Consider the following 26,894-nt stretch of genomic DNA (forward strand, 5'->3'; position numbering starts at 1 on the left):
ATTTGTAAGAAAAACATCCATGCACGTTATAATGTAAAATATCTAGTTTCCGGCGGACCGCCTTCCGTATTAAACTTGCGAAAAAGCATAAATTGCGCAACGATCACGTCAGATGTAGCATTAGTGTTTTGAAATGCTAGAGGCCTTACACTTTCTGCGTAAGTTAAATACGGAAGGCGGTCCGCCCAGAAGCTAGATAGGCTATTTTACTTTATAAAGTTTTAAATCCGGATATTTTTCTTACACAAACCCATCGATTCACTTCAGAAGGCCTTTATTAACCCCCCGAAGCCGTGTGGATTACTTTTATAATGAATGGATGCACTTTTTTGGGGCTGCCATTAACTGCTATTAAAATTCTTGGGTTAGCCAGAACGTTTTTTAATAAACTCTGATTGTATTGGTCTGAAAGAAGAATGTCATATAGGATGGCTTGGGTGAACTATCCATTTAACCAAGTGCTCCATACATTTTATAATAATAAAATAACATAGCCTATTAGACTAGATGATTTGATAATTTCATGGAATAGATTACACTTTAAATAAAATATTTGCAATTGTTTTTTAAAACGTTTTTCTTGCATTTACATCATTTTGACCGGGAAATGGTATAATTTTAAATTGATTCAAAGTTTCGAAAAAGCTTTGTATCTCCTATCATACTGTATGCCTCCTTGCAGATAACATGCTGTCAACAACAACAACAATAAATAAATACACACCCATGTTGCTTGACTTTTTTATTTATTCATGATTAAATATCCACATCACTAGTTAACAATTAATCACAATTATTTCGTTCATACCAAAAAAAAATACATCTTAAATAAGAGGGGAGACAGTAAATCAAATTTAGGACCATGTCTGTTGTCCATGTTGTCAGCATGCGCTTTTGGTGTGTTTTGATGGGTAGTACACACACACACACACATTGTGAGTCCTAACAGACACACTAGGGGGCTCTTTTGCTGCCTAACTGGAGTGCTCTATCTACTTTTAAACATGCCGATAAGCCTACCGGTTACAGTTAGTCTCATACAGATGTGCAGCATGGATATCCAAACAACATTCAAGGTCTATGTGTCAGGTGTAGTTTTGTGGGAGGAATCATTGTTCCTGTGTTTACTGATTACCTCTAACATTTCACCCCAATTTTGCATCCAGTCTCAGGCTACTCGAGTCATTACCAGAATGCTGTGCCTTATCTATAGCCTACAGAAGGACATCCTCAGAGTCCTTTGAGCTTTTCGGTCCTCGTTCAAAATCACACTCCTCCTCCTCCTATTGATTACAATGTATTTAGTATGTGAGCTGTGATGACAAAGAGAAAAAGTTACACACATAATAAATATTCTTTGCTTCCGGAATACATTACATTTTAAAAACATTCTTGTTTGCCAGCCCTTTTCTAAAGAAAAAAAGGCAGTCTCACTTAAGAATAAAATACTATCTGGAGAAATATTCATAGATGCAAAATCTTCACTTTGCTTCTCTATACAACCCAATCAAGAAGTGTTTTCCCTCTGCGGGGTATAAAGTGTGAAACGTGTATTTACAAAACTGCTTTGAGCGGACTGGTGCGGGGGACGTGAGTAGTGTACTAACACCGTGAGAGTGTTCATTCATTATGGAAATAGAGCTGTCTGAAGGCATGAAAGGTTATGATCACTGTATCAAGAGTACAACACTGAAGTTTACTGGCACAGCCCCTGAACAGTACACACTAATCACAAAAGGAACTACAGACAGGACCGTTTGGCCAAGCGCAACTGCTCTACACTAAGCACACTGGCTCACACTTGTACAAACTGTATTTACAGAATGCTATTTGAGACACAGGTACATGTTTTGCATTTTTCACTAACTAGGGTTCTTTTTCAGGGGACAAAATTTAGGAAGATGTGCTCAGTCAATCCTATCGCTCAGTTTGTAGTATAAAACATCCATCATAAAGTGCATTTAAATGCTCATCAGCTAATTATTTATTAGGATATTTGCATAATTTAATACTTCCTCTGTTTTTATGGGACTTTCTTTGATGTTACAACATTACCACCATAAATGATCTGCCATGACGTCACAGTAAAATACCAGGAAAAAAGTGAATATTTTCACAACATGTAGGGAATCAAACCCTTTATACAAACATAACCTTTTAACCAACAACAGCAACTTGTTTGTTTTCTCTGCAGGCATTGTGCAGCTAAAGATATCTAGAGTAATATTACTACCAGTAAAGTGCCCACAAATTCACTGTTAAACAGTGTCACTAGTTATGAGCTTCAAAAAAGCAGCCCTACAATAGTAGGTTTGGAGAGTTTAAAACTATGATATTCAACTACTTTGTGAATAATACATCACTTGGTCAAAAAACAAATAGCATTTCCTACTGTGCTCGATTAAATAGTCATTTCTAAACAACAATTTATCAATTGCCATTGAATAAATAATAGGGAAATGCACTGTATTGCAACGCTTAGTTAGTATATATTTGCTGTTAATGTAATGGGCCCTCCCGCAGTTTACATGTTCAGTGCAAAAGTCTTTGACTTTTTGAACTTGGAATTACAATACTTAATTCAAGGTGAGGGATGATTTGGACCTTTGAGCAAATAATCATGACCTGTGTACGGAGTGTAAACATTTCCATTCTAACTTTCTGAGATCTTTCTTTATCCATCTATATTCCTTTCCATCCTGTCTGTTTAGCTTGCGTGCCACTGCCTTTTTTTTTTAAATCTTTTTGTGTCATGCTGTAGTTTATGTGTGTCATGTGTCCTATTAGTTCACAAGATGCTTTTGTTTTGAGGGAAATGGAAAGTGGAAGATGTAATCAGATGGTTAGACGTCATAATGATACAGCTCATTGTTACAGTAATTTACGCAAACACGATACAGCAAACTCATTGAAGATGTAAATATGCTATTGTTTCAACAGCCTATACGTTTCAAATGATTAAGTGCTCATTTAAATACTAGGGGAGACCAGGGTTTATAATTCGTGTGAGGTGGACAAGGTCAGTGGAGCAAAGGAAGCAGATGGATGGATGGATGGCGGCTGGTTCGTCCCTTTTGACTGGGATTTAAGACAGCCCCACATACTAACAATACAGGGAGCTTAACAGCCATAATATGATGTAATAAGCTACATCTCGAGTGAGTTCTGGGGTTCCCATTGGAGAACATCTACTGCCAAACAGATGCAGACAGAAAAGAGGATGTTGCATCTAAATGTAGGTCTGTCCAAGGGATAACACAGGCTTGTAAGAAGTCTAAGAAAGAATGCTGTGGTTTTAACAAAGATGACACTAAGAGCTATGCGGCTGGACAACCATTCAACCATCTCCAAACATCTGGAGACTTCATCTCACATCTAGCCTCAAACCAAAGCAGCACTGTAAATGAAGTCTTTCCCAAAACATGATCTCATTGGTGCTTTCCCAGCAAGGAATAAACAAAGGAAACTGAAAACAATGAGAAGATGGGTTTAAAAGGGACTAGCTGTGTTGAAATGCCCTTCTCTTGCTGGTTTGCACCCATCTCATGGCTGAGTGAATGGGAAAAGCTGGGTTGAGCGTGAGGACATGGCGGACCCCAGAGAAACACTGAGAGAGGTGCTGCGATGTGGGTGGGGGTGGCTGCCACTCAGGGGGGACCAGGAGATGATTTTAGCGCCGTGGTCCGTGCGAGCTCGTGCGTTCTCGCCGAAGTTCAGCTTGTAGGACTCAGTCTGGAGGCAAAGAAATGGAAAAGCTATATTAAAAACCCAGCAAGCAATTTTGCGTTTACAAACACAGCCCTGACGTCTAGGCTAAAACAAGACGTCTAACCACAGCCCAAGAATAGACTAGCCATCAATCGTGGCTACATACACGCTACTACATGTCAAAGAAATGAAACCAAATACCTTGTAATCACTGTTGACTTGGCTTACATGATTATTTGGGCAAAAACGACATGCAACCAAATTCAAGGTTATTTTGGCTAGAAGTGGGTTATTCATAGCTGGATTATATCGGGTCTACTATAGTTCCCGATATATATAATCTATTATCTGTTCCCAGTATAAAAAAGGCTTGTGAGGTATTCAGAATTGAACTGAGAATGTCTTTTAAATTTGAACTGGGGTAAGAAAACAGGATATAGAACTGCTTTTTAAAAAATATTATACAAAATCGTTTTAGTTTAAAGCCCTTATAGTCAGTGTAAATGAGAGATTATTGAAGATATATTTTGAAATTCATATATTTCATCATATTTATAAAATTTACTTTTGTACATAAAGGTTTAAGAACTCTTCATTTGCCAGAATGCATTTGTAATTTAGTAAATTCTTATTCCTGAAATTCTAATTCAAATTTCAGATCAAATACCTGTGTGGTGTGGGCAATTCAATTCAAATTCCTACTCAAGAATTGAAAGGGAGCTGATTATTGAATTCTGATGTTCAAATTATAATGTCTTTCCATGTTTGTCTATATAAGGTGTCATAGAAGGGCTGAATCTGCCAATTTTGCACTTACTTGTCCCAGGGATGCGCTTGTCTAGGCCCTGGGGCCCTTCTCCCAAAGAAGGTACGGGAGTAGGAGAGCTCTCTTTCAGCCCGTTCTCTTTCGCCCCATTGCCTGCCTGCAAGGGCTGGGAGACGGCAGGGGGAGATGGACTTCCCTCAGATTTCTGCTGAACCTCGTCAGCCTGGAAACACATTGCAAATGCAAGGAGTCAAAAAATACAAAGCAGACAAAGATGCATTTATCGGTGTGTGTGTAAGAATGTAAGAACCCTTAACAGCTGTGTTAATATTAAAAAAATTTGACAATATTTTATACACTTTAAGTACACAAGAGACACTGCCATTCAAAAAAAAATAAAAATAAAAAATGGTTTCATGCATTTATTTGATCAAAAATACAGTAAACAGTAATATTCTCTGCTGAAAAATCCAGCATAAACCAGCATGAATTCCATGCTGGTCCAGGCTGGTTTATGCGGGTTTGTGCTGGCTTAGAGCTGGTATAGTGCTGGTTTAGCTGGTGGACTGGCATAGTCATGCTGTTGTCAAACAAAGCGAAGCTGGTTTACCAACATGGTCTTGTGGGGTTGAGTGTGAGTAGGCCAGTTGTCTTTATGCAAGCAGTGTTTTGGGGACAAGCATTATTTTTTCTTGCATATTAATAATTTAAATGAATAACAATATACGATTAGAACATATGATTTATATTAATATATAATTATAACTTTATAATTTATTTTGTTCCCTCTGTTAAAAGTAGAACAGAATTTTTTTGGGGGGGTTATGATTATATTGTCAATCAGTGTCATCTGAAGTATTGAATAAGAAATCATCATAATCATCATAAAGACTTTTATACATGTACCATATGAAAGAAATAAAGCCCAAATGGTTTATAATTGTATGATGATGTTTTTGGAGTTGTTTAAGTTAATCTAAGGCTGTGTGACTGAGTCAGTTGTAGTTGTTGTGCTTGTCTATTCTCTCTCTTCCTGTTCTAGTTGTTCCTCTTATCTTCAGTGATCATTTAAAACTGATGCTCTGTCAATAAACATGTAACCTACATCATGTGTTTTTCTTTACTAGATAATATTCAAAGTTTAAAAAAGTTATTAAAATTGTATAATTGCCTTGGTCTTTACTATATGAACACACACTAAGGCCCCTTCCACACGGAGACGCGTTTAGCTGTATCCCTAAACATTTTTGTTTGGGGTTTGGGAGCCTGAAACGGATATTTTTGTGTGTACAGTCAATCTGTATTTTGTTTAAAAGGTGATGTCATCACACCACGTCCTGCACGGTAAAGACTAGTAGTGATACAACCACGGGCACTGGGCATGCGCACATCAATATTGCGTCATTTAATTACTGTATTTGCATTATTGTAAGGGTAGGTTTAGGGTTGGGGTAGTTGTAGGCGTTATTAAAACACAATATGGTAAGTGGCAAATGTATTTATTGTTATTTTATCGTGAGATTTTGCCTCACTTCCTACCATTGCTGTACCCCTTCTAGCCACAACTCTTCTTCTCCGTTTTAGTGTATTTCTGTGGCAGAATTACAGCGCCACATACTGGTCGGGCATGTATACTACATCGTTTTGAGACGGTTTCAGTGGTTTTGTGTGTACGCAGATATTTCTTGAGACGAGGGGGAAAAAAGATTGGATAGGGAAAGCTCTGGCTTCGCGTGGATGTGGCCTAAGAAACGTGATATGTAACACGTACACAGGTTTTGTTGTGGTCTGGCTGGGATCATACCAGCTCCCAGAAGATAACTTATGCTGGTCCACCAGCACAGCAGCATTCCTAGCTGGGAACCAGCAAACCATCAACCAGCATCCCATGATGGTCCCAGCATGCAAAAAACACCTTATGCAGATGACCAGCAATGCTGGATTTTTCAACATGAGCCAAAACATTATAACCAGTCACAGGTGAAGTGAATATCGTTGATCTCCTAACAAGGCCACATGACATTAAGGTCATTAAAACACAAATTCACTAGGAAATATCAAATAACATGTACACAGACTAAATGAGTGGTGCTCATCCATGTGAGCTGACACTTCCATATGCTGACGGGGTTGAATCTCCTTATAAATGGTCTTGCTCATATTCTCTTTTCCATGTGGATAAGGAATTATATTATACATTGGTTGTTATGCTCGACATTTAGTGGGCATATTTAATATGTCCTGTACAGTATTATATTAACCTGCATGTGTTTGTGGTGCATTTTGGACCACATCACATGACTATGCCATCGGTGAGCTGTACTTTAAATAAATTCTCTGGTATTATTACTAATTGTTCATTAAAGTTAGGTAGGTACTTTACTTGCTTTTGAAAGAACCCCATGAAAATCTAATAATCTAATATAAATAATGGAGAGGGATGCACGTTCCTAATATGTAATATCCTCTATTATTTATTACCACCTTAACATTGTTACTTCCTGGTTCATGGCCTACATTGTCCAGTGATCCCACTTTGGCCTTGGCCTTGACATTCACCTTATGGGATTCAATCTTCACATCACCTCCACCTGAGAGAGATCAATCATCATTCACATGGCTATTCATGGCATCTACTAACAATGAGATTGCATTCACAGTAATAGGCAACATTAAAATTGATCCATCCCATACCTGGCTTGTGCTTCATGTTGTCCTTGGATCCACATTTTGCGGTCACTTTGCTCAAGTCAACCTTTTTACTTAAAATCTGAACCTGGAGACCATGAGTAAAGAGTTGCTGGATTGAAGTGTCATTTGTTTGTTATGATGGATGTCTTTAGAGGAATGTCAAACTCACTCATTGTAAACTGATCTGGTTATATGTGGCTCAACACATGCTTGTACTTCTATGAGCAACACATTGTTATGAAATGAGTTAACACATTGTTATGAAAGAGAGGTGACACTGTACACTCACATTTCCTCCACCAGGTACATGCTTGATATTGTCCTTGGAGCCGCATCGGGAGGTGATGTGGCTGAAGTCCAGCTTTTTGTGGACTATCTGAACCTGAACAGAGCACAGAGGACACATGGTCATAGGCTATTCTACCGTAACACATGCAAAACAGATTGACACAGAAGCTATGAAGGCTACGAGTGTGTTAAACAATGTTGTACTATTGTAAATCAAAAGTACAAAGCAGCACGACGCCACTGGAAATACAAAATCATCATGTTCATGTCAAGTAGTTGAGTTTTAATGATCATCATTTATTTGCACAAAACAGTTATTTTCTCTTTCTTGTATTTGGGGAGAACGGTTTATGTGGCCGCCCTCTGGTAGATTCAAATCAATGTTCGTCTGTTGTGCTGTTTGGTGCAGTATTTGTTTGTGTGACTCATATATTTGTTTGGACAGAGCAACAGCAGGCCTGGAACACTCTGTCTGACCCAGAATGGGTTTTCACAGCCTAAAGCTCACTTTATTGCATTAATCTCAGGTATTGCTTAAACACTCGAGGGGCTACAGTTTAAATCTGTTTCATTTGACCTCATGAAACAGACCACTCCAGGAAAAAGCAAACGTGATTTGGAGTTAACTGCATAGCCCAAAGGCTGTGCCGAAAACAGATGGATTTGCTGAAAACAAAAACATGACCATGACGATTCTTTGAGCAGCAAAGAAACACCATTAGCACCATAAAGCCTACTTAGTAGTTAACATGCAAAGCACTGCTAAATATTTGGTATGGAACTGCATACATGATAGAGTAACAGATATAAAGAAGCACAATTTCTCAAAACACATCTGGCATTGTGAAACAACAGGAGGCTGTGGGTGATCTTGGGAGCTAAAAACACATTTTGTGATGCACAGTATCTTTGAATGCAAGAAAAAGCTTTTTTTTTTTAAAATAGTAATAGTCAATAATATAATATAATATAATATAATATAATATAATATAATATAATATAATATAATATAATATAATATAATATAATATAATATAATATAATATAATATAATATAATATAATATAATATAATCATATAATATAATATAATATAATTAATATAATAAGAAGAATTTTGAAAAGAAAAGTATGTAAATGAATTGTCCTATTTTTCATTTCATACGTTCTCCAAGAATAGCCACAGTCTCCTTTGTGAAAAGTTGCAAGAAAGGTGAGATAAATAGCACATATTTTATGTGCAGTGGAAGCAGATTTTTCCCTCTTAAAAGCAAAAGCAAGAGTGCAAATAATCCAACATAGGGTAAGAAATTAATGGCACTACAAAGTGTTGATACAATTGCTGAGTCTGTACAACATGCAGGTATGCTATTTTTGGACGTGGTTACTGCAAAGCCTGAGAACAAAAACACTATGACATTTAACTGGTTATAATGGTAAAGCAGACTCTACAAATATTGCACGAAGAGTGACACAATGTTCATTGGTGAACTAGTGAGAGACAGAATGATGTGGTGTTAAATCCACATGACATATAGGGACAAGCCTGCCTTGCTCTAATGATATTTTTCTAAAACATGTATGAGGACAAGTTAATCTACAACAACACCAACAACTGTGATTGCATGTTCTTTCAGAAAACCATTTTACCCTAATTTCATTTCAGTGGTTTTGTGTACACTTGTAAAAATGTGGGTTTGCTAAACCAGTTTCTACAGGATCTGATGATCTTTGGAAAAACAGCGAAAGTAAGAGCAGGAGAGAGTGATACTGAGGCAGTGAGTCAGGGAGATGTCATTGGGAGGGACTCACTTTGCCCTGGCTGGTCTTTGGCAGAGCATCGGTCTTGCCCTGGGCTGCAGAGACCTGAGGAGACAAGCACCCCTTTAGTCAGTGCAGGGAGGAGGTACAGAAAGCCCAGGGTCGCAAGGTCGGAGGAATAGGATGTATCACAAAGAGTGAGGCAGTATGCTTTTGAATCTGAAAGAATCACCTGACAGTTTGTGTGTAAGGAATTGCGCAAGAGATAGTGTATTTATCTGTGTGCTTGTTCAATTATCTACAAAGAATGTCTATGGCACCATTGAAAATGTAAGGGATAGTTCACCCAAAAATGATTTTTTTTTTAATTATTCACTCACCCTCACTTTTTTTCCAAACCTGTATGACTTTCTTTTTTATGGAAAAAGACATTTTGTGTTGTCTTGTGTCCAAACAATGAAAGTCAATGGGGTACATTAATCAAAATATCTTCTTTTCTGTTGCACAGAAGACAGAAAGTCAAACATGTTTAGAACAACAAGAGGGTGAATAAATTATGACTTTTTTTTTGGGGGGGTGAACTATCCATTGACATATTAATGGAAGCATAAACGCAGAGAGCAAACATAATTAATGTAACGTTTCATAAAAAGACATTTTAATTGAAATGATGTATTGTGGCCTTTAGTTGACAGTCACCGTCTGGGATCCAAAACCATTGTGTTTTCTAGATCCTTCCTGATAAGAGAAAACCCTTTATGGAATCCTGTTATAAGGTCTTTTTTATTTTGAGATGGGGTTGGATAGTTGGCTGGGAGATGGCTATAGAAAACAAACACATTTATTGTACATACATTTTATAAGAAAATCTCAGTGCACAATAAAAAATTGAAGCCTTTGTTTTCCATTTTGGAAGGTGGACGTCAATCACAGAAAATTGTTGGAAGTTGTGCATCCATGAGCTCAGTCAAAACTGTGTATCTTAAAGTTAAGGATCAATCAGATGAATAATGGCATTTACATTGAGCAGCAGCGATATGAAACATACGTATGAGAAACAACTACCAGTATAACAGAATTTGAGATTTCTTAATGCGTTTAATGGCAGCAAATAGTGCAGCACATGAGCTTATGATCATGTGTTGCCAAATAATGCATCAAATTGATTCTTAATCTGTAAAGAAAGTAATGAGGTTAACTGCAGTATCTATGCGTGTCTCTAAAGCCCAGATTATTTCATTCCTTGCACACATGCAAATTCTCCTGGTTCTGTCCTGACCAATCGACTCACCTTGCCCCCTCCAGGCTGGTACTTCATGTTATCGGTGGAACCGATCTTGGAGCGCACGTTTTTTAGATCCGGCAGCGGTGCGTTGGTGGTCCGGATGTTCCGGGGGGCTCGAGGCACAGGAGGCTTCCTCTCAAGGGGAGTCTGCTTGGGCACGGGGGGTTTGGTGATGCGGGACGGACGGGCGGTTGGGGTCCCATTGGTGGCTGCTGTGCTGGTGGCAGAGGTTGGTGTGCGAGTTGTCCGTGGAGTTGTTTTAACTGTGAAAACATGAAGCAAATAAAGTAAAATGCATATTAGGTACAGCAGCAGAAAATAGCACAAGACAGGATGTTTAATACAGTATGCATGAAAGGTCACAGACAGATAAATCATGTTGTCATTGACCTCATGAATGTTTCTTCTTCCTAAGCCACTACAAAAGTGGCAATCCCTCATCTGAGTGACAAGGTTTTCGGCTGTTGTGTACACAGAGATGAAGAGAGGAGTTGAAGGCTCACAGTGTGATGGTTTGAGACAAGCCTTTGTGTAAGTAAGTCCCTGACTATGTCAGCATCTTCAGATTTGATGACTAACAACTGCACTAGTCAGTGTGTATTAGCTCAGAACTGCTGTGTTTTCAGGAAACAGTAGAGGTAACACCCGGCTCTTTAAGCCTCCATCAAAGCAGCATTTAGTAACAGCTACAGACAAGTAAGCACCTTTATTTGTGCAGAAGCACCTCTGCTGACCACTGTAAAGATGATCTCTCTTCTTTTGAAGCTCTGTAATGCTGGACTGTCTACTTGACCAGGATATACTTTCTCTACATTACTTTCATTTAATGGTTGTTATTCAAGTCTCTGCTAACTGAAAGTTTCTCTTAAAGGAACACGCTGACTTTTTGGGATTTTATCTAACTCCGTATCCCCCAGAGTTAGATAAGTCCAAACATACCATTCTCATCTCCGTATGTGCCATAACTCTGTCTGACACAACCACCGCTAGCCTAGCTTAGCACAAAGACTGGAGGTAAATGGCTCCAGCTAGCCTACTGCTCAATAAGTGACAAAATAACGCCAACATTTTCCTATTTACATGTTGTGATGTGTATAGCTACATCGTGTACTAAGACCGAGGGAAAATGAAAAGTTGTGATTTTCTAGACTGATATGGCTAGGAACTTGGTGAGAGCGGGGCACAACCTAACGCTTTTTGACTTTCTCAGTTTGTATAAATCCACTTGGGGTTCAGAGTATTTATTTTTTCCCACATTAATTGCACACATGTCTAGTACAATTATGTGGTTTTGTTTCATTAATACAGTGTATACTTTTTTCTTGATTTACCCCGAAAGAATGGAAGTGAAATGTGACAACGTGCCCCATAGGTGGGGTACATTGTAACATGTGGTGGGGCACATTGTAACATGACCAAATAACAGCTTAAAATGTTATCTGATATAATCAAAAAAATATCCAAGAAAAACTAAAATATTTTGTCAACAAAGTACAATTATTAACTTTTTAAAATAAAATAATGGCATTTTTTAATAATTAAAAATATACACATTTTTGAGTTTGACAACAAACACATTGCTAAATACAGCTAAACAGCATAGTTCAAAACATAATAATAATTAATCATTTCTGAACATTGACTCTCAGTCATTACTCACCCCTTTCTCATGGTTTCTCAAAAGAATTCATAAAAGTATAGAATATAATGGCATATTTCTAGAGGGGCTCATTGTAATGCAGTGTTACAACGCACCCCACCTGCACAACTGGGATTTAAATCGCGGCTCGTGTCTTCTGCTGGTTAGATCAGCATTAAAGAACGATCTCAACTGTTAAATAACATAAATAAGATTAAAATAATAAGATTAAAATAATATCGGAAAATTAATTTAATAAGAAATTTACTTTCGCCATGGTTAAATACATGTTCAGTAATATCTTCCAGAGATCTTTTTAATTTTGGCGCTATTTTTTCTCTAAATAATGTTGATATGGCAACTAGTAAAAACACTAAGTTTCGTCATTCTGGCATGTGTGGAAAGGGTTAAAACATGCGTGTTACAACTAACCCCACGTTAGGTTGTGCCCCGTGCTCCCCTATACTCTCATTCCTGCATAATAATCAAGGAATTTTGCTGCCGTACCATGGGTGCAGCAGGCGCAATGATATTACGCCTGAAAATAGGCTAACTTCCGTCAACATAAACAACGTGACAACCAGCTGGCACAGAGAGCGTGCTGGGGACTATTTACTATGCATCCATGGTACTTTTCATTTTCCGTCGGCCTTAGTACACGATGTAACTATACACATCACATGTAAATAGGAAAATGTTGGTGTTTGTCACTTATTTTGGTGATAAGTGTGTTTTTGGTGATTTTGTCACTTATTGAGCAGTAGGCTAGATGGAGCCGTTTAGCGGCAGTCTTTGTGCTAAGCTAGGCTAATGATGGGTGCATCAGACAGAGTTATGGCATGTGCGGAGATGAGAATGGTATGTATGGACTTATCTAACTCTGGGGATACGGTGTATAAGCTAAAGTCTAAAAAAGCAGTGTGTTCCTTGGCTTGTTTGTTCTATATTGGGAGGACAAACAAGTTAATCACACTTTATATTGCACCCAGTCTCAAAGATTAAGACAGCTTAACGATTTATATTGAACCTTAAGAATGATGAGAATGAAGTTCCAATCTTACTGGCAGCCCTAAAGCAACTTCTGGGAGTTAAAATGCACAAAAGTTAGAATTTATTAGTCCACTGGGAAATAAAAGTTTTACAACACTGTTACAATAAGCCAGGAAACAACTAGTCATCGAATTCTGACACAAAATCTTATTACTGTGTGTACTACATATCATTGCCATGTCTTTTAACTTTTCATGTACTTTAATTTGCTATATGTAATTTACTATACCACAAAGTCTATCACTATTGTATCAAAATATTTCTAAATAAGAATAAGAAAGATAACATAGAAAACGGCAAAATTCTCACCTGGTGCCTTTTTCACCTCTCCTGCTTGGTTTTCAGTCTTTGAAGCTATAAAAAACAATCAAATAAAATTGCGTAAATGTAAATGTAATTTCATCACTTAATCTTATCCTGAGATCCTATACACTGTACATTAGTCATGGTTAATTTTTTGACAGGAATCAAAATAAGGTTGTACAGAAGTACAGTATATTACAGTTGTATTGTTGTTTAACAACATGTCAATTGTTTGGCTGATGAGATTACATACCATTATAAAATCTTTTTGTAGACAAAAACAGTTTTGGCCTTCATACTATGACTGCCAATATAAAATCTGTAAGTCTATGACTCACAGCCTCATTTTCATCCATGTAAATTTCAATCTGCTGTCTACCCTCACGAAATTCTATATGACAGAACAACTCACCTGAGGAGCGTCGGCCAGAGGTGGTAGCTTGGGTGCTTGTGCCGTTTTTAGAGTTGGTAGCAGACGCAGCTTTGGCCTTTGGCACTGGAGGGCGACGCTGGGTTGCTGTGCCAGTCTCAGAAGACTGATGGAAACAATGAGACATCAGAATGCTGAATGACCAGAGATAATGAGTTCACGTCAAGGTTGATTAGATGCTTGAGGGTGATTGTTCAATTAAGGCAGAGTTTGACTACTTGAAATCTAATTTTGGTATGGTGGGCATTGGTGTGGATTTTTGATACTGTATGTGATGTAATGACTTTGTAATGAAGGTAAACCTTAAATTAACTAATGCAACAAGTTTGCTAGAAGCCAATTAAAGGGATGGCTCACACAAAAATGTAACAAGGTTTTCAATGTAACGTCATTTCAATGTAACATCATTTACTCACCCTCAAGTTGTTCCAAACAATTTCTGTCTTCTGCTGAACACATAATAAGATATTTTGAAGAATATGGGTATCCAAACAGTTGATGGGCTCCATTGACTTCCATAGTAAGGGAAAAAATAGTATGGAAGTCAATGGGGTCCATCAACCTTTGGTTACTGACATTCTTCAAAATATCTTCTTTTGTGTTCAGCAGATGCACAGAAATGCATACATGTTTGGAACAACTTGAGGATAAGTAAATGATGACAGCATTTTCATTTTTGGGTGAATTATCCCTTTAACTAAAATGTATCAATTGTTTCCATCTTAAGATGTAAAGCATATTATAATCTACTCTTTACAAAGAGTTTTTTTTACATAATAATAATAATAATAAAAAATAACCTAACTGAAAAATCACCCATATAGGCAAGCAGAGAAGAGATGCCAGTCTATAAAAAGGCAATAATGAATTATAGATTCATTATATTCCACAAGCTCCATGCATGAAGGTTGGAGAAAAAGCAGTTTTTAACCTGATCCCAATATAGAGGCATATAATTAGTACTTATTTGATATGTGTCTGTCCTTGGGTAAATGTATGCAACAGAACATATCTGCACCTCATATATATAACAGTGGCCTAAAAACATGCCTCTTTCTTGAGATTTTGTTGGTGATCGAAATTTTGAGTTGACAAAGACATGGGTTGATTTTAATAGAAGAGATGGAACCGGAGAAAGTCGAAAGCCACAAAAGTCTCGCCTGTGGATTGTAGGCTGGGTGCCAAACCACAGATGAGGGAAATGGTGTTAACTCACCTTGGCTTTAGTCTCAAGAGTAGATGTGGTGGTGGGGGTTTTCTTGGTACCAGCAGTGGGGGTTGGTGCCTTGGGCATAGGGCTTTTCTTATTGGCAGAGTTGTAGGTGGGAGAGGTGCGTTTGGTGGCACTAGCACTGTCTCCAGTGGACAGCGAGTTTGGTCTTGCTGAGCTTTGTTTGGTTGACCCAACTGACGGCTATATGCATGCATTTGCAAAAAGCACAAAAGAAAAAACGAAATGCAAAGGTGGGAGCATGATAAAATCAAAGTAGCAGCAATGGTTGTACAAATTGCTCATAAATCATAAGTTGTGAGTTTGGGTAACTGATCCTTAATCCTTATAAAGATGGAAAAATGAGAGCAAACACCTCTTCTTCTCAAATGTGGCAGTTTAAATCAAAGTTACAGTATCATATCAGATTAATGAATTCCCACTGTGTTCCAGACTTACCTTGGTCTTACTGTCCGGGCTGGTCACGTCCTTGCTCCCATTTGCTGTTGGAGACTTAGCGGGTCCTTTAGCAGCCGTTACGTTCTTCTCAGCTTTGGCCGTCTTGTCTACTTTTTCTTTGTTGTCTTTCTTCTCCTCTTTCTCCTTGTTCGTCTTCTCGGGTTTGTCTACTTTCTCAGCCGTCTCCTTTTTCTCCGCTTTATTATCATGTTTCTCCTCTTTCTTCTCATCTTTGATGATCTGCTCACTCTTCTTATCCACGCTGTCTGTTTTCTTTGTAATCTCGTCTTTCTTGTCCAGGTGATCAGCTTTCTCCATCTTCTCTGGCTTGTCTTGCTTCTCAATTATGTTGATGCTTTCTATCTTCGAAGCAGTTTGCATCTTCTCCATGTTCTCCTTGGCTGTCTTATCTTCTTTTACTTTAAAAAAAAAGGCACATTTGAAATGTCCATATTTAATCAAGCAAATGTACAGTTATTATGAGCATTACAATGCATGTTTGTTCACACAGGGCTTTTGGTTGTAGCTTGTTTAGCTGCACTTGATGCCTCAGTCTCAGTACATTTTGACAATAAGAATGAGAGTAGATGAGCATGAGAGGTCATGGAAGAGGGCACAGAAAGTGCCTTGAGCGGACAGACAGAAAAGCACATTGTCAGCCTGAATGCCTTATGTAACTTGGCACCATTCTCTCCACAAAGTGAAAAATCAATGGCCAATGAAAGACCAAAACAAAAAACTGTATGAGAAAGAGAGAGGAAAAGAAAGAAAGAGCATAAGAAAGTGCATTGTTCCTGAAAGAGGATGACAAATACTCATTACTCATTCTCGTGTCACAAACATCCAGTTTATTATTATATATATATTTTCTAAATTCTAGCAATATTTATGTTAAGTATACTTTTATTATATTTTTGTACTGTGACTTTCTTATTATATTGTTACATTGATACAAAGAAGACATATATTTCTGTTTTCTTTTTAATTAAATGAAATGGAATTGTATAAGTCTCTTTTGTCTTGTGTATTTGTCCTCAATAGCATCTGATTTTCAAACTAAAAAAAGCTAGACTTTCTCTATAATACTTTTTAATAATGCTCTTGAAGAATATAATACTTATATTCTTAAGAGATCATTAATTAGAAAGTTGGCAATTTGTTAATAGATAATAATCTAAATGTTATGAACATTTTGAACAGATGAAAACCCTGGCTCTGTATCTTCCTCTCAAGCTCTTCGGACAGATTCAGATTAATTGGGTGGTAAAGTGTATACGTGTGAAACGTGGGCTCATCCCAGTACAGCAAAATCTAACTAAATGACAAAAGGACATCCAAAGGTTACTTATTTTTGTGTGTCCCTGCAGGTGGCCAGTGTTACACACATCTTTCTGTCAATCTTATACTCATATCTGTAACCTCTGCATCTGACAATCTGTTTTCATCCGGTGTGTTAATACACAGACATGCACACACACACATACATAATTGTTAATGTGATGTTTTACTGTTTTATTTCCTGTTGTTAGAGTGGGTAAGAGTGGGCCTATAGGGATATGCACACCCAAATTAATGTACACGCGCAAATTAATAATTTGTATTAAAGGGTATTCAGAAGTGAGACAGGGGGAACAGAGAGTGGTTTTGAAGCTTAATGCAAAGGTTGTTTATGCTGCTTGAGCAAGAGGAACTTTGGCCCTCACAGTTAGTGAGAGAAGTTGGTGCTAGTTTTAGTACCTCAACAGTTTTTGTTGTTATGTTATGTTTTGTTTTTTGCTCTGTTTTTAAAGTATTAAACTTATTTTAGAACGACCTTTAAATGGACGCCTAGTGTGATTCTCCGTGTGACCACTCGGGTCCCTATCACAAGCCACAAGTGCTGAATTATTACTCATAAAGGTCACTTTATTTAACGAAATAAAATTGTGAGGTAACGCAACAAAAAAAAATTGTGAGATAACGCAACGCTGTTTTACTTGGTACCAACAATAAAAATACATTTGAGTGTGTTCAAAGTTATGTTATAAGTAATATATAATATATGTGTTCGCTCTGTGGCTGCTATGAGAGACTTGTTGCACACTGCAGTAAGCTAGATCAATATTAGAATATCATAGTAATAAAAGCTGGATGACTGTGTTGCTATACAGTAAATGGCATGCAATTCATTTTAAAATATTTTTATTGTGCAGAAAATGTTGTATTACTGTTGTGTTACTACAAATAACAGTATGCTATGTTAGCCACTTGACAAAATAGTGTTGTCTAATTTACTTTTTGGGTACAAACTTTGCTCATGTTAAAAAAAATAAAAAAACAAGAGATTCAAACGTGTTGAGCGTAACAATGATTCGTTTTCTCTGGATTTAAGCATTATTGGAAATATTTGGGATAATGTAAGAACTCAAGTCAACAAAATACAATAGACTAAATAAAATACAATAGAAATACTAGAACATTGTCCTAGTGGTTTTTGTCAAGAATTGTACATATTGTGCCTTTAAAGGTCCTGTTCTTCGTGATCCCATTTTTCAAACTTTAGTTAGTGTGTAATGTTGCTGTTAGAGCATAAATAATACCTGTAAAATTATAAAGCTCAAAGTTCAATGCCAAGCGAGATATTTTATTTAACAGAAGTTCCCTTTCAAAGCCTACAGCGAACAGCCGGTTTGGACTACATCCTGGTATATCCTGCTTTAATTACGTCAGTAGAGCAGTTTGTTGACTAACCTCCGCCCACAAGAATACGCGAAAAAGGGGGCGTGGTCTTGTTGCTCCCTCGTGGAGAAGAGGGAGTGTTGCGTTCGGTTTGGTTGCGTTTGTCGCCATCAGACGCTGTTATTTTCATCCCGGAGTCAAATCACCTTTGTCTGGCCTTCAGGGGCTGTAGTTTGAGTGCGTTCATCTCCCCGTTATGGTAAGAGGCGTGACCTTCTCGGACAACGTGCGCTAAGCTGCTGTCGAATCACAACACGGGAACCGCTGGCACAATCAGAACTCGTTACATATTTCTGAAGGACGGACTTCATAGAACGAGGAAATTCTCAGGCCGTTTTGAGGACAGTGAAAACAGCGGTATACAGATAAGTATGAAACATGAAACATTAACACATGTTATATTGCACACTGTAAACACAATCAAAGCTTCAAAAAAACACGAAAAACGGGACCTTTAATGTTTCATGTGTAAAAAAACACAGTATTTTTCACACAATTTACTTATCTGTATACTGCTGTTTTCACTGTCCTCAAAACGGCCTGAGAATTTCCTCGTTCTATGAAGTCCGTCCTTCAGAAATACGTAACGAGTTCTGATTGTGCCAGCGGTTCCCGTGTTGTGATTCGACAGCAGCTTAGCACACGTTGTCCGAGAAGGTCACGCCTCTTACCATAACGGGGAGATGAACGCACTCAAACTACAGCCCCTGAAGGCCAAACAAAGGTGATTTGACTCTGGGATGAAAATAACAGCGTCTGATGGCGACAAACGCAACCGAACCGAACCGAACGCAACACTCCCTCTTCTCCACGAGGGAGCAACAAGACCACGCCCCCTTTTTCGCGTATTTTTGTGGGCGGAGGTTAGTCAACAAACTGCTCTACTGACGTAATTAAAGCAGGAAATACCAGGATGTAGTCCAAACCGGCCGTTCGCTGTAGGCTTTGAAAGGGAACTTCTGTTAAATAAAATATCTCGCTTGGCATTGAACTTTGAGCTTTATAATTTTACAGGTATTATTTATGCTCTAACAGCAACATTACACACTAACTAAAGTTTGAAAAATGGGATCACGAAGAACAGGATCTTTAACACATGTTATATTGCACACTGTAAACACAATCAAAGCTTCAAAAAAACACGAAAAACGGGACCTTTAAGTGTTTTAAAATGTAGAACATGCATACATGGTGCTGAAAAATTTCACTGAGATTAACTTTACAAAATAAAAGACAGGACACCATTCTGGCTCAAAATTAAATCAGCTGTGCCTAATATAATTTTTCATTGACAACCATCTACTGTATAACAGACTATTTAGAGCATGTTTGCCACAAAAACAAAATACCCTACTGTTCAAAAGTCTGGAGATAGTAAGATTGTTTTTAAAAATTACTTTCATTCAACAAGAAACACATTAAATCTATCAAAAGTATTAGTAAAGACTATCACTTTTACATCGTTACAAAAGATTTCAATTTCAAATAAATGTTGTTCTTCAAAGAATTGATCATAATAAGAAATGTTTCTTGAGCAAATCAGCATATTAGAATGATTTCTGAAGTAATGAGTAATGATGCTGAAAATTCAGCTGAAAGAAATAAACTACATTAAATTTATATTAAAATAAAAAATTGTTATTTTAAATTGCCATAAATTATGCCTTGGTGAGCATAAAAGACTTATTAAATTTTTTTTGTAAAATCTTATCGACCCAAAACCTTTGAATGGCAGTGTATGTTCAGCTCTGTCACAGATAAAGACAGGTATTCTGAATTAAATATCTGTTTATGTGTAGGGACTAGTACACGTTGTTTTCTATTGGATCTAGAGAGCCACAATATATTGAATAGATCACAAACCTACACTGGATTCTAGACCATTGCAGACCTTGAAACCTGCACCATAGAGATCACAGCAGCTGATCTCACCTACCGATCCCACCTACCATCACAAACACCTTTAGGCTGAATGTCACGGGATGAAACAGCATTCCCACTTTCCGGCGGCTGTTGCGGCAACTGTATCCTGCCAGAACTCTGTGACACACCAGCAGGCTGTTCTTTCTTTGCAGTTGGGTTTGATGGGATACTCGTTGTGGATGGCGGAACGCTCTGTTTGTCCTCTACGATGAAGTATTTGATGGCACTCTGGGGTGGCGGCACATCCTTGCCTGGATATTTATCGGGCAGCGGGAGGCTAGCGGGCACTGTCAGGTGGGTACTATCTGACATTGTGCGCTGGACCACTCGGTGCTGTTGCATGGGGGGTGATATAGGTGGGCGTGTCTCTGTTTTGCCCTTAACCGTGCCCTCCACATAGTTGTCATTCACCACGCCGATCACGCAATAATTCGGCACTGGGCCTGTTTTTGAGATGCCGCGGGGCGGATCCCAATCGCTGACTGAAGTTGTCAAGATGGCACTCGGCGGTGAAGGTCTTGATGTCACCCCGTTGGTGGAAAGGGCTTTCCCTGGAGACACGGGTGATGGAGAGGAAGAGAGACTTGTGGGGCTTTCTGCTGTACTGCCCAAATTCTTCCCGCCCCTGCTGCATGGGTGACTGGTTGCCCATTGGTCCGCCTCCTGGCTGAGTGCTGTCGAGTTGGTGGAAAGGTCCTGCTTGTTGTCTCCTAAAAGTCTGGAAGATTGCAGACTGCCTGGCTGTCCCTGCTGCCAGTTCCAGCTTTGGGCAGCTGTTGACGATGCCAAGCTTGGCATGGAGGGTGGCACTGAGCACACATCTCTGCACTCTGAGCGCTGGGATGACATCCTTACGATCCTTGCCTCTCTAGATATATTTGTCCGGTATCAAGGTGTCTATCCGTCAGTAAACGGCATTGATTGAGATGAGTTAGTCTATAGCGCCGGTCTCTAAACCTCCCTCAACGCTGAGGCTGAGATGACTCTGCGTCTCTCTCCCAAATCCCCCTCCTCTCTCTCATTCTCTCTCTCACCCTAATTCTGTCCGCGCATTCCTTCCAAGTCTTCGATCACGTGATTGTGTGAGCTGCGTCCTTACTGGCTGCTCTGCACTGAAAACCCTTGCTTTTAGCATCTAGCATGTTTATAAATACCCCTTTCTCTCTCTCACACTCACACATTGTCTCGTTTGGCACTCAGAATGTTCTAGCAGACACAAGCTTTCACCTTTACCCTTAATGGGGGTGATTGAGGATGTTATCATTGCCTGGTCCTCAGCTGCTGTGTCCCTCACTGAACACAATAACATAGGCATCAATCCCATTTAATCGTATATCAGCTTATTGGAGATCTGAACCATTATCCTCTGTCTCTCACACATGAGGCTGATGGAAGTGTGACCTCTGTTGTTTATTGTGCCTCTCACTCTCTAGAGACACAATGTTTCTTATGAGAGTGTATTAAAGGATTAGTTCACTTCAAAATGACAAATTCAAAATGTCAAAAAAGAAGTCGAAAAGAAATTACGTTTTTTGAGGAAAACATTCCATTTTTCTCCATGTAATGTACTTCAATTGCGACCAACAGGTTGAAGGTCCAAATTGACCTATCGGTAAGCCCCGCCCCCCTTGGTTAATGTGGCTAACTTGGACAAACAAATGGAGTTGCTATATCTTACAATGACAGCTGTCAGTGTGAAAACCTTATCCCGAGATGTTTTTGGACACAGAATGTAGCGTATACCCTGTCCGAATGATGGCCAAACTTTACTGATGGTTTTACCAAGTTTATTATGTCCTTTTTCACTCCAAAAAATCATTGTAAGAGCTGAACAAACAAAGCATAAGAAGTGCGCATTAACGTCTCATTCACAAACTATCTCTCTCCGTTGCATTACCATTAACATTCACAGCAAATTACACAAAAACACTCATACAAATAACAGTAAACAAACATATACACAGACCGTATGCCTTTTCGGGGGTGCAGTTAATAACGGGTAAACTTTGTATCTGCAAAACAACTCTGATAAACTGCGTGCGAGCTCTTCCTTTCACTAAAGTTACCCGTAGACTATAATACCCATCAAAATAGGAGTCCTCCTTAGTAGGACAGATAATGCAGACCTTAAACTTACCTAAAATTAAATTAATTTACATATAACCAGTTTAATATGGAGAGGCACTGAAATGTAGACCTTTGTGTTTTTGACCTACAGTGTTAACGTTACATAACGTGAGAACAGTTAGTTATTTCGGTTTGTATGTTAGCAGGGACTTTAATCGTAACTTAACGAGAGTATGACAAACAGAAAATCCTCTCAAGATCCCTGGATTGTTACAGTACCTCAGGCACGACATTTTAGCATTTTTTTAGCATAAACACCATCAAATCGATGATAGCTTCGGATTTTCCAATGTATCTCTATGGCGCTGAGACCTAAAGATGTCCGAGTTCCGGTCCCAGCGCAACTGATACTCAACTGCTATTGGCTCATCTGATAGGTCAATTAAAGTAGTTTCAAAGGGCTTCAGAGGGCTCTGCACGATCCCAGCCGAGGAATGGGTCTAATCTAGCGAAACCATCTGCCATTTTCTAAAAAAAATAAACATTTATATACTTTTTAACCTCAAATGCGTGACTTCGTTGTTGTTCTTCTTCACAGCGTATGACGTCATCATGCCGGAAAGGTCACGCACGTGACATACGTGGAAGTACCGACCCAGTGTTAAAACGATCGTGAAAAGATTAAATCAAACGCCCTTTACAAAAATTAAGGTAAAATATAAAGATGTTGAACAATTTTAAAGTTGGAGGAGAACATGAGATGGAGATTTTCGGCAGTGAGTCAGTACTCCCACCTACGTCACGGCCGTGACCTTTCCGACGTGATGACGTCATACGTCGTGAAGAACAACAACACCTTAGTCGCGCATTTGAGGTTAAACAGTATATAAATTTGTCTCTTTTTTTAAAAAATAAATAAGTGCATTGTTCCTGGGACAGTGCAGAGCCCTCTGAAGCCTTGCATTGATTTGGACCTTCAACCCATTGGTTGCCGTTGAAGTACATTATATGGAGGAAAATCCTGGAATGTTTTCCTCAAAAAACGTAATTTATTTTCGACTGAAGAAAGAAAGACATGAACATCTTGGATGAGATGGGGGTGAATAAATTATCAGGAAATGTTCATTTTGAAGTGAACTAATCCTTTAAAGGGATTGTTCACCAAAGAATTTAAAGTCTATCAACATTTACTTACTCTCGTGTTTTATCAAAACTGTAAGACTTTCTTTCTCCTGTGCAAAACAAAAGAAGACATTCTATAGAATGTGTTTGCCAATACAGTGGAAGACAATGGGGTCCAAAAGTTCTGTGTCCAATCAAACTCTAAAGTATTTACTGGTCAAGCCAGACAAACCAATGCCAACATATGTAGCAGACATCTCCTCATCCTTAAACACCATGAACAACACAAGGTAAAAGAAAATGTGACCCAGAGTATAGATTAGACATCGGTCTACTTCCAATGGATAAACTTGTTTTGTGCTGATCACAATGCTTGTTATGGGCAATGTGGCTTGTTAATGGCAAGAAAGCATCAAAAACCATTTTTCTTCAACTCAACAGATAAATCATATTTCAGAGCCCACTAGCCCTTCAAAAAAAAACTCCTCTTCCTCTAGCCATTAGATAGATCAGTCTTTGGAGATCTTTTTTGCTGTTCAATCATGTCCTCTAACCGTCTTCTGAGAAATTATGGTTTTTATGATGACACACACCTGGTAATCATCTCAAGACAATTATTCATGAAAAAAAATCATTAAACTTAAATGGGTTGAGCTACATAAATCCCTTCCACAATCAGTCACAACAGAAGAGCTCTGCATTATTCAGTACTTTACAGTATGCATTTGCACAGAAATAGCACTAATGGTTAAACTTCTAAATTAGGTAACCTACAAGACCAGTTAATTACAAGCATCCTAACATGAAAAATGTGAGCCGTAAAAACAGTGGTTTTCAAAATTATATCAGGGACACCACAAAACCTGTAGTACACATTACTTTTCTGGCTCCCACTGCATCCGCCCTTCCAGACTTGAGCAGAAGTGTGTGATGTCGTAATACGCGTGTAGTCTGATTGGCTCAGGCCCCTTAATTAGAGTGAACTTTCCTCACACAATCTACAATGCATTGACTGCAGAGCCATTCCAGGCCATTGACAGATATAAAAGGAATCTTTTCTCTGCCTGTCTCATTTATATAATGGGTCAGGTTCTTTTGAATGGATTTTGTTGCATAAGGACATGTCAGATGTATTTCATTGTTTATATTCCCTTAAGGACACACTGCACCACATCATATGGTTCAATCTTTCTGTCACTTCATTGCCTTTCCTTATGTTAATGTTGTCCTTTTTTAACCGTTTCAACTATAGTTTATGATTAAAATAAACAATGTTTGTCGACATAATCTTTTTTGATATCACTATTTGACATTTAGACAATAAATGAATGCATTTAACATGGGCACAGCATTGCCAATTTCTGAATACAAAAAGTTATTGATTATTATATTATATTACATTATATATGAATTATATTATATTATACTTTTCATGTTCAGAAGAGATTCGTAGAGTTTCATGATGACTAAATAGAGCTTGTGAATAATATATATATGCGTAACCTGTATTCCAAATATCACAATGTTCTGTTCAGTAATGAAAACACAGCATCAGAAAATCATTTAACACATTCAGCGTGGGGTAGAAGATGCATGCTCATTGAGTAATCGGGATGTCATAGAGTTTCTATTTCTGGAACATATCCTACAGTTACACCCTGGCTTGTTCTTTGGCAGGTCCTATTCGCTGCATCACCAAGGAAACCGCCTCCCATATCCATAGCAACAGTCTCCCCGTCAATGCAGCTGCTGATATTAGGGTCCTGTGTGGTCGAAACCACACGAGAGGGGGGAGAGGAAGTGAGTGAGCAAGGGCAAGAAAGGACGAGAAGGCTGATGCGAGTAAAGGGAGGGAATAAAGGGCCAAGAGGGGCGTCTCCTATTTCTGCTTTTAAAGACTGAAATCCAGAGAAGACCAAGTGCTGTTTCAAAAAACATCAACAGGCCATATCTAGCTCTAAATTATATTTGAATGCATTAGCAAATATTAATTATGCATAAAGAAGAACTAATAAAGAAGACGACCAAAAAATATCACATTTGCTCACAACAGACACAAATAAACCAATACATTTCTCCTAAGAAGGAAGTGACATTATGCAAAAGCATTTCATCAAATCTCGCTTTTGCTCTTGTGACCTTAGCTTGATGAACAAACCTGAGCAGCTCAGACACAGAGAATGTCCTGACTCATTATGTCTTTCAAGATGTCATCAGGGATCTCTGTGTTAGCATTTAATCCAAAGCTACCCGCCCAGAACTCAATATCCCTCAATATCCCTACCGGAGTGCAGCACCTCTCAAACGCTTCTGAACACACCCTAATCGCTTGCTATAAAAAGAACAACTCTATAAGTCTTATATAATGGCAAACGGCAGAGCCATCAATTTTACATGAGCTGTTGCAAGAGGATGGGAGAGAGAGAGAGAGAGAGAGAGAGAGAGAGAGGATGTGTGCGAGAGAGATGAAATACAGAGAGAGCCACATAAATACTATAGGGACTATGAATTCAATCTATAAATACCACCAACTAAAAATAACTCTTCTTAGCTATTATGTGCTTGAATCAACTGATCATTTGATTAAGTAAACAATTTAATAAATGGAAAATTTCTTTCACATAAAGTTAAAAGCTTCATTCATTCAAACTAAACTAAATGAATCTAACTTTTCATATTAAATGTCAGAGATTACGGAGGATACTGGATAACACACATATAAAGGTTTTCATAAGAAAACAAAAAAATTATTTCATATTAAGTTAAAGGGATGTGGATATCCTAGTGAAAAATAAATATACCAAAATATATTTGAAATACATTTATTTTATGCTCAGTATACTACAAATACATTACACATTTGTGCACTTATTATAAATACTTTGCAACTGTACTTTTGGTATATTAAATGTATATACTTAAAGCCTGCTAAATTGGAACATTGGTAATTTTGTGCACTTTAGTTATCCGGAAATAGTGCTGAGGTTCAGGTAAATACTTACTTAAGTATATTTGAATGTGCTAAAGTGGAACTATTGCAAGTATACTTCAGGTACAATTTAAAGGGTTAGTTCACCCAAAAATCAAAATTAGCACATGATTTACTCAACCTCAAGTCATCCTTGGTGTATGTGACATTATTCTTTCAGACGAATACAATATGAGTTATATAAAAAATGTCCTGGCTCTTCCCAGCTTTAAAATGGCATTGACTTGATGGTTAGTTTTTGAAGTCCATAAAAGTGCATCTATCCATTATATAACTGCTCCACACGGCTCCAGGGGGTTAATAAAGGCCGTCTGAAGCGAAGTGGCACGTTTGTGTAAGAAAAATATCCATATTTAAAACTTTATAGACTAAAATAACTAGCTTCCGGCAGTCAGCGGTACACAAGTCGATTTGCGCTAAAAGAGCACCCCAGACGCAGTGTATAGGAGCATCGCAAGTTTAGGGCTGCGGATAGGGCTGGGCTTA

At 38.2% G+C, this 26,894-nt stretch overlaps 1 protein-coding gene across 7 annotated transcripts in view; it reads right to left on the minus strand.

The window, feature by feature from the left end:
• Positions 1 to 731: 731 nt before the first annotated feature.
• map4l (microtubule associated protein 4 like) overlaps positions 732 to 26,894 on the minus strand; it is a 45,588-nt gene continuing 19,425 nt past the window's right edge. For 2 of the 7 annotated variants that reach the window (XM_079820084.1, XM_079820080.1), the window contains 11 exons: positions 15,590 to 16,008; positions 15,137 to 15,334; positions 13,903 to 14,026; positions 13,497 to 13,541; positions 10,505 to 10,761; positions 9,265 to 9,318; positions 7,455 to 7,547; positions 7,169 to 7,250; positions 7,034 to 7,065; positions 4,526 to 4,697; positions 732 to 3,732 (listed from right to left, as the gene is read on the minus strand). In XM_079820084.1, the coding sequence (XP_079676210.1) occupies positions 3,728 to 3,732; positions 4,526 to 4,697; positions 7,034 to 7,065; positions 7,169 to 7,250; positions 7,455 to 7,547; positions 9,265 to 9,318; positions 10,505 to 10,761; positions 13,497 to 13,541; positions 13,903 to 14,026; positions 15,137 to 15,334; positions 15,590 to 16,008 (1,481 nt within the window). In that variant the 3' untranslated portion in view covers positions 732 to 3,727. Of the gene's footprint in view, positions 3,733 to 4,525; positions 4,698 to 6,958; positions 7,066 to 7,168; positions 7,251 to 7,454; positions 7,548 to 9,264; positions 9,319 to 10,504; positions 10,762 to 13,496; positions 13,542 to 13,902; positions 14,027 to 15,136; positions 15,335 to 15,589; positions 16,009 to 26,894 lie in introns of all 7 variants that reach the window. The other 5 variants (XM_079820083.1, XM_079820079.1, XM_079820082.1 and 2 more) reach the window with 3 other exon arrangements.

This window comes from Gobio gobio (assembly GCF_949357685.1).
Source record: "Gobio gobio genome assembly, chromosome: 6".
Lineage (NCBI taxonomy): Eukaryota > Metazoa > Chordata > Actinopteri > Cypriniformes > Gobionidae > Gobio > Gobio gobio.